The 11946-nt window shown below is 42.6% G+C and overlaps 1 protein-coding gene across 2 annotated transcripts in view; it reads right to left on the bottom strand.

The window, feature by feature from the left end:
* The window catches only part of RIMOC1 (RAB7A interacting MON1-CCZ1 complex subunit 1), a 48279-nt gene continuing 36333 nt past the window's right edge, over positions 1-11946 (bottom strand). Inside the window, exons 1-6 of one of the 2 annotated variants that reach the window (XM_075842385.1) lie at positions 6062-6149; positions 5294-5400; positions 3356-3496; positions 1584-1712; positions 573-687; positions 1-364 (exon numbers count right to left, since the gene is read on the bottom strand). In XM_075842385.1, the coding sequence (XP_075698500.1) occupies positions 99-364; positions 573-687; positions 1584-1712; positions 3356-3496; positions 5294-5400; positions 6062-6149 (846 nt within the window). In that variant the 3' untranslated portion in view covers positions 1-98. Of the gene's footprint in view, positions 365-572; positions 688-1583; positions 1713-3355; positions 3497-5293; positions 5401-6061; positions 6150-11946 lie in introns of those variants that run through there. The other variant, XM_075842393.1, reaches the window with a different exon arrangement.

Below are 11946 nucleotides of genomic sequence, written 5' to 3'. Positions count from 1 at the left end.
TTCTTTGTGAAAGCCCCTTTAATATATTTTACATACAAATAATCTGAGGCTTTAATAACATCTAATCCTGTACATATAATGGATGCCACTCCACATGATCACACCATGTCTTCCTTGAGATACTGTAGGATCTTCTTTGCATTATCCGTGTTCCATCCTTGTCCTGACAGGGACCCCTCACATACCCCGACATAAGTGTCCAGTACCTTCTCCCCAATGTCTTTAAAGTGGAGACCTTGATTTGGAGTCGGCGGTTCCAATCTGTGGGGAGAATTCTGCTCCACGTCCCGGCAATATCTCAGCGCCCAGTAACACATCTCCCCGCAGTACATCAGAGCCAGCACGTGGTTGTCACTGAAGATCCCTGCACATCGCATGGAAGAAAAATTTAAGAATTCCCCAACACTTTTTTGTTGCGCGCGCGTGCGTGCCGGTAATGCTTTGTTCACACACTGCTGTTATATCTCGGTTTCTACTGTTATTTCAGCAAAATACAGGATATGGCTGCAACATGTGAACACGGCCTTAGGGTTGGCATCACTAGCGTCCTCTGTAAGCCTGTGCCCTTTTACCTTTCTCCAACAGAGTGGCAGTGCTTAGGTCCGAAAACGAAACATTGTCATCCAGCTGGATAGGACTCCGTATATGGAGCATTTTCCGTAGGTAATAAACGCCATCTTGAAGACACTGATTAAGGGTAACACAAAAAAAAAAAAAAAAAAAAAAGGTTTTAGTATTTAGGTTTCACCCCTTATTCACACAACTGTAAAGGTTTTTACAGTCTGCAAATACGGAGCCGCTCACGATTGCAAAAGCGCCCATAGGAGTCCGTGCCGCAAATACAGACACGAATTGGACATGTTATATATTTTGCGGATCATTTCAACGGCCCGGACACACATCTGTAAAGATAAGGAAAGGTGTCCGTGGCCTATAGAAATGAACGGGTCCGCAATTTTATCCGTAATTACGGATGAAAACTACAGGTCTTCAATGGGTGCGTGCTGCGCGAAACACGGGCAAATATAGGACATGTCGTGAGTTTTACGCAGCGGACATACGCTGTGTGAAATTCACTGACAGTCTGAGCGGCCCCATTCACTAACATAGGTCCGTGCGACGCGCGTAGCACGGACGTATAACACGTTCGTGTGAATAAGGCGTCCGTAAAAAAATAAGTGTGTCACTTCTTGAGCCGTTTTTGGAGCAGTTGTACATTGGGTCAATAGAAAAATGGCTCCAAAAACTGTCGTAAAAAACACATAAAAAAAACGGCTGAAAATCAGAGGCTGTTTCCCCTTGAACACAGCTCCGTATTTTACAGCCGTTTTTTGTTTAGCGTGTAAACATACCCGAACACTGAAAAACAACACAAATTAAAAACAGTCAGCTGTAATCAGTGGGGAAACAAGTGTTACATTTCCCTGCAGCACCACCACAGGTGAACTTTGGAATTACACGGTTTTCAGTGAAGTCAATAGAGTGTCCGTGTAACGCCTGGTCGTGCCAGGTCCTCCAGAGGGAGAGACGCTCTTTGTACCTCCCTGGCGCAACATCGAACATTCATCTTCAATAACAAGTACCTGGTGGAAGGTTCCTGGATCCTTTAGTTCCCATCTTTCCCTCTCTCCTACTGTATGGCAGTACATATACAGCAGCGCTCCTCGCCTCCAGAGCAGACATTCCACAACTTCTATGTCAAGAACTAAAGTCTGATAAAAATAGAATTTCATTCTTCAGTAATGCACATGACGTGATAAACTCAGATATTATCGTATTGTGGGAAGCGACAAACAGAAATGAATAAGGGATGAAAAAGTCACGCTGCATTTTTTATACTCTCTGGATCTGCATCTCTGTAAGATCCGCCAGATAAAGATTGTTCCATCTCCTCCATATCTATATGGAACTGGCTAATGCATGGGGGAGGGGTCGTTTAAAGGACTGTTCAGCCGGCCTGGTGTAGCGCAGCTTTTTTGTTTTTATGAGTACATGGCACATTTTCACGCACTATTTTCAGACGTAATTCAGGCGGTTTACGCCTCGAGTTACGCCTGAAAAAACAGCTCCATTACGCCTACAAACATCTGCCCATTGCTTTCAATAGATTTTACGATGTTCTGTTCCCACGAGGTGTAATTTTACGCGTCACTGTCAGAAGACGGCACGTAAAAAGACGCCCGCGTCAAAGAAGTGCATGTCACTTCTTGGGACGTTTTTGGAGCCGTTTTTCATTGACTCCATAGAAAAACAGCTCCAATTACGTCCGTAAAATACGCGAGTTGTTAAAAAACGTCTGAAAATCAGGAGCTGTTTTCAGACGAAAATAGCTCCGTAATTTCAGACGTATTTTGCTACTGCGTGTGAACATACCCTTAGGATGTACGCTCGAGGGAATCTAGCAGGACCACCAGAAAAATTTTGCAGGTTGAGTGTAAAAGAGTGAACTTGAATATTCGCTTGAGAAAGGGAGACCAAAGATGATTGGATTTATGGTCGTAAAAAACCCTTAAAGAAGATTGGTTTTCTTTGCAAATTCTCTCTGCAAGTGTGACAGAATGTTTTTTTTTTGTCTTTTTGAGTAATCCCGACTTCATCTAAAGTCTAGTCTCCCTAGCAGAACATAATTTACTGGGCCGGCGTCGGCGCTGCGCTCTGCAGACTCTGGGCAAGTGTCAGCACCTTCTGACTGAGGCATGGTGAGAACAAGATGTAAGGCCCTGTTCACATCAGCATCGGGTTTCGTTCACCCTTTCTGTCAGAGGAACCGATGAACAGAAAGTATCGCTTCAGTTTGCATTACCATTGATTTCGATGGTAATGCTTCAGTTTCTGTAGGTTTCTGTTCCGTAAAATGTTGTTTTTTTGGGGGTATTTTTTTCACGGAAACAATAGCACAGTCGACAGTACTATTGTTTCCTTGAAAAAAAACAAACCTGCAAACTTGCTTCTAGAAGCAGCACCACAGCGGTCAATGTGTTGTGTCTGGAATTGCAGCTCCGTTTTATTCACTTCAATGCAGCTGAGCTGCAATTCCACACTCAACCTGTGGATAGTTGTGGCGCTGCTTTAAGAAAAAAACAAAAAACAACATGTTATTCTAATACTGTACAAAAATTGTAAGCATTGGTAAACCGGACCTATTTTTTTTATATATTTTCCATCTCTGAAACTGCGGCGGTCTGAACAGGACTAAGGAGATCATAAAAAGTGTGTTCAAAAGAAAAAAAAAAATTTTTTTTTTTCGAACGAAAAGCAACATTTTTAAAGGCGACAGTCTCCACCAGTAGTGGCTTTCCAGCTGTTGTGAAACTACAACTCCCAGCATGCATTTACCGAAAAATAATAAAATTACCTGCTGGTGACTTTCTCCAAGCAGACGCTCAGGTTCTGATAAGATTTGTACAAGTTCTCTCACTTTCTGCAGAGAATCGTCTCCTGGGAATTCTTCATCCACCAGCTGATTTTCTTCCAAGAATGTAATGTCTAATAACGCCTGAACGAGGGGAATAAAATCAAATAAATTCAGTGCAAATAATAACGTATTACACACACCAGGGCCAGAAATGGATTATGGAGCTGCTCACCCCCCTCTTCAGCCCACCACCAGACATGCAATAGCTGCCAGCCCCCCAAAAAACAAGTAGACAAAAGCCCGAGTCACACAAACGTGTCTGTTTTACGTCTGCGTTTTTCTTGCGTTGCAGTCCCGTGTGCCATCAGTGTGTGTTCCGTGCGGCATCAGTTTTTGATGACGGAGTTGGTGCACATTTTTTTTTTTTTACATTTATTTAGCAACTGATGCACGAGTCACGTACAGCACTGTCCGTGATTTTCACGCACCCATTGATTTCACTTGATCCGCCAAAACGCACCAGAATAGGACATGCAGCGAGTTTCATAGATCCGTGTGCTGTCCGTTGTTTTCACTGACAGCAGACAGACGTATACAATGTTTGTGTGAATCTAGCCTAAGGCTGGGTTCACACGAGCACGTTACGTCCGTAATGGACGGACGTATTTCGGCCGGAAGTCCTGGACCGAACACCGTGCAGGGAGCCGGGCTCCTAGCAATGTACGACGCTAGGAGTCCCTGCCTCGCTGCAGGACAACTGTCCCGTACTGTAATCGTGTTTTCAGTACGGGACAGTAGTTCCACGGAGAGGCAGGGACTCCTAGCGTCGTACATAACTATGATGCTAGGAGCCCGGCTCCCTGCAGTGTGTTCGGTCCGGGACTTGCGGCTGAAATACGTTCCGTCCATTACGGACGTAATGACCTCGTGTGAACCCAGCCTAAGGGTAAGTTCTCACACGGCATATTTGTTCCAGAAATTTTGGCAACTGTCCCATTTATCTTAATGGGGTTTGCAAAAATCCCTGCATCCGTTTCAGAAACGATGGAATTTCTACAACAAATCTTCCACGTGTGAACACTCCCTACAGCCGCGTGTATCTGGCCCTGCTGCGTAACACTCCAGGACTGCTGCAGACGCTAGTGCGATCGATCACATTATTGCCCGACTCCAAGCGGCCTTGTGTCTATGGTTCCAGCGGCTCGTCCATATTACACCTCATAATTATAATAAAGCTGGTGTTTCCGTTTAACCCGTTAACCTACCATGACGTACATCATGGCGGGGAGTAGTATGTAGCGGGCTCAGGAGCTAAGCCCGATCTATCCGCAGCCGGGGTCAACTGTGTTTTACAGCTAACGCCTCGCTCTGACGGCCAGAACACAGAAATTATTCCAATCCCGGCCGTTCAACTAGTTAGATACTGCAGTCAAATTTAAGGAAGTCTTCAAAAATATACAATAAAAAAAAAAAAAAAAACACTACATTTTTTTAACTAAAATAATGTCGACAAATATAAACATAATTGGCGTCGACGTGTCCGTAACAACCTAAACAATTGATAAAATAAAAACCGCAAAAAAAATAATTATTTTTTTAATTTTAGATTATAAAAAGTAGAAAAAAAAAGACAAAACGATATCAGCTTTGTATTACCGTAACCGTCTTGCCCCCGCAGAATAAAGATAACACGTCGTTTTTAATCACACATTGAACACCGTAAAGTCAAAACTCAAAAAACAACGGGGAAATTGCGGTTCTTATTCTATCCCACAAAATAGCTTTTTCAAGTTCCTCCGTACATTATATGGTACAATAAACGGTGCCGTTAAAAACGCCAACTCATCCCTAAAAAAGAATTTGAAAAAACCCCTCATATGTCTATATCGACGGTGGAAAAAAAATGGCTGCAGCAGGAAAGGGTTACGTTGATAATACCTGACTGTAAAGTCCCAAACACGAGGACCTGTCAGAACTCTGCGCCTCCTCCTGGCACTTGTCACTCAACATCCGCAGCGCAGCTAAAGCCTTCAATAAAAGGGCGTCTACAGCAGGAAAACACAAAAAGACGACAGAAAAATTATACGTAAAAAATATTGTTAGAAAAATGTTAGTTTCATCCGGATCCGTCATAAAAAGCCAAATCAGCGCAGTCAATTCTCCATAAATAGGGAACAGTACACCCCGCATTATTGGGGACCCCACTAATCTGACATTAGGACTTCTCCTATTTATATGCCGTACACATCTATGAGAGAAGCCCCGATACGCTGGACAATCCACTTAAATAGATCATCCCTTTTCATATACGTTATTAGGAGGATTTTTTTTTTAATGCCCATTTAATTTGGTTACACTTTTCCTTAAAAAAAAAAAATGACTACATCTGAAGGATTTCTTGTTTCTGGAGAGTTTTTGGGATTGCTGGGGGAGATCCCCCATTGTTCGCACGCTGGGGCTTGTAGTCCCACAGCAGCAGAGGTGACAAACACTAGGTTGGGCACTGTGTAGAATGTATATATGAACTGCAGCACATTACTCTGATAGATACCACGACCTCGAGCATGGAGCGCAGTAATACATGCTGGGACTAGTAGTCCAACAAGCAGCAGGTAGAGGTGGGCTGAAGACACCGGGGCTGTGCTCCTGGCCGCCCCCTGCTGCCGCTGCTCAGCCCCTGCACCTCCTGTTTTGTTCATGTCTCACCCGCGCGTCCTCCTCCTTGCAGCCCCTCGCATCTTCCCCGCAAAACCCCCGCTCGCCTCTCCCACTCCGTACTGCAGGAGGACGCCATGTTTAAAGGGAAAGTCACATAGGCTGTGGTCACATGACAAGCGGGGGGCGGAGGGGGGTTACTAGTAGTAAATAAGGAAACAAAACCACCATTACATCGTGTAACTTGGAGCTAAACTGGTATTACTGCCTCTGTGCTGATATTACTGCCTCTATACTGATATCACTGCCCCTATACTGATATCACTGCCTCTATACTGATATCACTGCACCTATACTGATATCACTGCCCCTATACTGATATCAGTGCCCCTATATTATTATCACTGCCCCTATACTGATATCACTGCCCCTATACTGATATCACTGCCCCAATACTGATATCAGTGCCCCTATACTGATATCAGTGCCCCTATACTGATATCACTGCCCCTATACTGATATCACTGCCCCTATACTGATATCACTGCCCCTATACTGATATCACTGCCTCTATACTGATATCACTGCCCCTATACTGATATCACTGCCCCTATACTGATATCACTGCCCCTATACTGATAACACTGCCCCTATACTAATATCACTGCCCCAATACTGATATCAGTGCCCCTATACTGATATCACTGCCCCTATACTGATATCACTGCCCCTATACTGATATCAGTGCCCCTATATTATTATCACTGCCCCTATACTGATATCACTGCCCCTATACTGATACCACTGCCCCAATACTGATATCAGTGCCCCTATACTGATATCAGTGCCCCTATACTGATATCACTGCCCCTATATTATTATCACTGTCCCTATACTGATATCAGTGCCTCTATACTGATATCACTGCCCCTATACTGATATCACTGCCCCTATACTGATATCACTGCCCCTATACTGATATCAGTGCCCCTATACTGATATCAGTGCCCCTATATTATTATCACTGCCCCTATACTGATATCACTGCCCCTATACTGATATCAGTGCCCCTATACTGATATCAGTGCCCCTATACTGATATCAGTGCCCCTATATTATTATCACTGCCCCTATACTGATATCACTGCCCCTATACTGATATCACTGCCCCTATACTGATATCAGTGCCCCTATACTGATATCAGTGCCCCTATATTATTATCACTGCCCCTATACTGATATCACTGCCCCTATACTGATATCACTGCCCCTATACTAATATCACTGTCCCTATACTAATATCACTGCCCCATTACTGATATCAGTGCCCACTATACTATATTACTGCTCCTATACTGATATCACTGTTCTTATAGTGGTATTACTGCCCCTGTACTGATATCACAGTCCCTATACTGGTATTACTGTCCCTATACTGATATCACTGCCTCTGTGCTGGTATTACTGCCTCTATACTGATATTACTGCCCCATTACTGATATCAGTGCCCCTATATTATTATCACTGCCCCTATACTGATATCACTGCCCCTATACTAATATCACTGCCCCTATACTAATATCACTGCCCCAATACTGATATCACTGCCCCATTACTGATATCAGTGCCCACTATACTATATTACTGCTCCTATACTGATATCACTGTCCCTATACTGGTATTACTGTCCCTATACTGATATCACTGCCTCTGTGCTTGTATTACTGCCTCTATACTGATATTACGGCCCCATTACTGATATCAGTGCCCCTATATTATTATCACTGCCCCTATACTGATAACACTGCCCGTATACTAATATCACTGCCCCTATACTAATATCACTGCCACAATACTGATATCACTGCCCCATTACTGATATCAGTGCCCCTATATTATTATCACTGCCCCTATAATGATAACACTGCCCCTATACTAATATCACTGCCCCTATACTAATATCACTGCCCCATTACTGATATCAGTGCCCACTATACTATATTACTGCTCCTATACTGATATCACTGTTCTTATAGTAGTATTACTGCCCCTATACTGATATCACTGTCCCTATACTGGTATTACTGTCCCTATACTGATATCACTGCCTCTGTGCTGGTATTACTGCCTCTATACTGATATTACTGCCCCATTACTGATATCAGTGCCCCTATATTATTATCACTGCCCCTATACTGATAACACTGCCCCTATACTAATATCACTGCCCCTATACTAATATCACTGCCACAATACTGATATCACTGCCCCATTACTGATATCAGTGCCCCTATATTATTATCACTGACCCTATACTGATATAACTGCCCCTATACTAATATCACTGCCCCTATACTAATATCACTGCCCCAATACTGATATCACTGCTCCTATACTGATATCACTGTTCTTATAGTGGTATTACTGCCCCTATACTGATATCACTGTCCCTATACTGGTATTACTGTCCCTATACTGATATCACTGTCCCTATACTGATACCACTATCTCTATACTGGTATTACTGTCCCTATACTGGTATCACTGCCTCTATACTGATATCACTGTCCCTATACTGTATTACTGCTCCTATACTGATATCACTGTCCCTATACTGGTATTACTGCCCCTATACTGGTATCACTGCCTCTTTACTGATATCACTGTCCCTATACTGTATTACTGCTCCTATACTGATATCACTGTCCCTATACTGGTATTACTGCCCCTATACTGATATCACTGTCCCTATACTGGTATTACTGTCCCTATACTGATATCACTGTCCCTATACTGGTATTACTGCCCCAATACTGATATCACTGCCCCATTACTGATATCAGTGCCCACTATACTATATTACTGCTCCTATACTGATATCACTGTTCTTATAGTGGTATTACTGCCCCTATACTGATATCACTGTCCCTATACTGGTATTACTGTCCCTATACTGATATCACTGTCCCTATACTGATGTCACTATCTCTATACTGGTATTACTGCCCCTATACTGATATCACTGCCTCTTTACTGATGTCATTGTCCCAATACTGTATTACTGCTCCTATACTTATATGACTGTCCCTATACTGGTATCACTGCCTCTATACTGATATCACTGTCCCTATACTGTATTACTGCTCCTATACTGATATCACTGTCCCTATACTGATATCACTGCCCCTATACTAATATCTGCCCCTATACTAACATCACTGCCCCTATACTGATATTACTGCCCCTATACTGGTATTACTGCCCCTATACTGATATCACTGCCCCATTACTGATATCACTGCCCCTATATTAATATCACTGCCCCTATACTAATACCACTGCCCCTATACTGATATCACTGCTCCATTACTGATAGCAGTGCCCACTATACCATATTACTGCTCCTATACTGATATCACTGTTCTTATAGTGGTATTACTGCCCCTGTACTGATATTACTGCCCCTATACTGATATCACTGTCCCTATACTGGTATTACTGTCCCTATACTGATATCACTGTCCCTATACTGATACCACTATCTCTATACTGGTATTACTGTCCCTATACTGGTATCACTGCCTCTATACTGATATCACTGTCCCTATACTGTATTACTGCTCCTATACTGATATCACTGTCCCTATACTGGTATTACTGCCCCTATACTGATATCACTGTCCCTATACTGGTATTACTGTCCCTATACTGATATCACTGTCCCTATACTGGTATTACTGCCCCTATACTGATATCACAGCCTAATTACTGATATCAGTTCCCCTATACTGTATTACTGCTCCTATACTGATATCACTGTCCCTATACTGGTATTACTGCCCCTATACTGATATCACTGTCCCTATACTGGTATTACTGTCCCTATACTGATATCACTGTCCCTATACTGGTATTACTGCCCCAATACTGATATCACTGCCCCATTACTGATATCAGTGCCCACTATACTATATTACTGCTCCTATACTGATATCACTGTTCTTATAGTGGTATTACTGCCCCTATACTGATATCACTGTCCCTATACTGGTATTACTGTCCCTATACTGATATCACTGTCCCTATACTGATGTCACTATCTCTATACTGGTATTACTGCCCCTATACTGATATCACTGCCTCTTTACTGATGTCATTGTCCCAATACTGTATTACTGCTCCTATACTTATATGACTGTCCCTATACTGGTATCACTGCCTCTATACTGATATCACTGTCCCTATACTGTATTACTGCTCCTATACTGATATCACTGTCCCTATACTGATATCACTGCCCCTATACTAATATCTGCCCCTATACTAACATCACTGCCCCTATACTGATATTACTGCCCCTATACTGGTATTACTGCCCCTATACTGATATCACTGCCCCATTACTGATATCACTGCCCCTATATTAATATCACTGCCCCTATACTAATACCACTGCCCCTATACTGATATCACTGCTCCATTACTGATAGCAGTGCCCACTATACCATATTACTGCTCCTATACTGATATCACTGTTCTTATAGTGGTATTACTGCCCCTGTACTGATATTACTGTCCCTATACTGATATTACTGCCCCTATACTGATATCACTGTCCCTATACTGGTATTACTGTCCCTATACTGATATCACAGCCTAATTACTGATATCAGTGCCCCTATACTGTATTACTGCTCCTACACTGATATCACTGTCCCTATACTGATATTTCTGCACCTATACGGATATCACTGTCCCTATACTGGTATTACTGTCCCTATACTGATATCACTGTCCCTATACTGATATTACTGCCCCTATACTGATATCACTGTCCCTATACTGGTATTACTGTCCCTATACTGATATCACTGTCCCTATACTGTATTACGGCCCCTATACTGATATCGCTGCCCCTATACTGATATCACTGTCCCTATACTGGTATTACTGCCCTATACTGATATCACTACCCCTATACTGGTATTACTGTCCCTATACTGGTATTACTGTCCCTATACTGATATCGCTGCCCCTATACTGATATTACTGCCCCTATACTGATATCACTGCCTAATTACTGATATCAGTGCCCCTATACTGTATTACTGCTCCTATACTGATATCACTGTCCCTATACTGGTAATTCTGCACCTATACTGATATAACTGTCCCTATACTGGTATTACTCTCCCTATACTGATATCACTGTCCCTATACTGGTATTACGGCCCCTATACTGATATCACTGTCCCTATACTGGTATTACTGTCCCTATACTGATATCACTGTCCCTATACTGATATCACTACCCCTATACTGGTATTACTGCCCCTATACTGGTATTACTGCCCCTGTACTGGTATTACTGTCCCTATACTGATATCACTGCCCCTATACTGATATCACTGCCCCTATACTGATATCACTGCCCCTATACTAATATCACTGCCCCTATACTGGTATCACTACCCCAATACTGGTATTACTGCCCCTATACTGATATCACTACCCCTATACTGGTATTACTGTCCTTATACTGATATAGCCGCCCCTATACTGATATCACTGCCCCTATACTGATATCACTGTCCCTATACTGATATTACTACCCCTATACTAGTGTTAATGCTTCTATACTGCTATCATAGCCCCTATACTAATGTTACTGCCCCTATACTAGTATCATTGCCCCTATACTAATATCACTGCTCGTATACTAGTGTTACTGCTCCTATACTAATATTAATGCTTCTATACTGTATTACTACCCGGTGCTATACTGGTATCACTGTCCCATTACTGGTATTACTGTCTGGTGCTATATTGGTAACACTGCCTGTATACTGTTATCATTGCCCCTGTACTGGAATCACTGCTGAGTTTATTTAATTGTAAATAGTCTGGATAAAAATATTCTACCGTTTTGTGACTAC

This window comes from Rhinoderma darwinii, chromosome 1 (genome assembly GCF_050947455.1).
Source record: "Rhinoderma darwinii isolate aRhiDar2 chromosome 1, aRhiDar2.hap1, whole genome shotgun sequence".
Lineage (NCBI taxonomy): Eukaryota > Metazoa > Chordata > Amphibia > Anura > Rhinodermatidae > Rhinoderma > Rhinoderma darwinii.
This window is presented reverse-complemented; position numbering and strand designations above follow the sequence as displayed.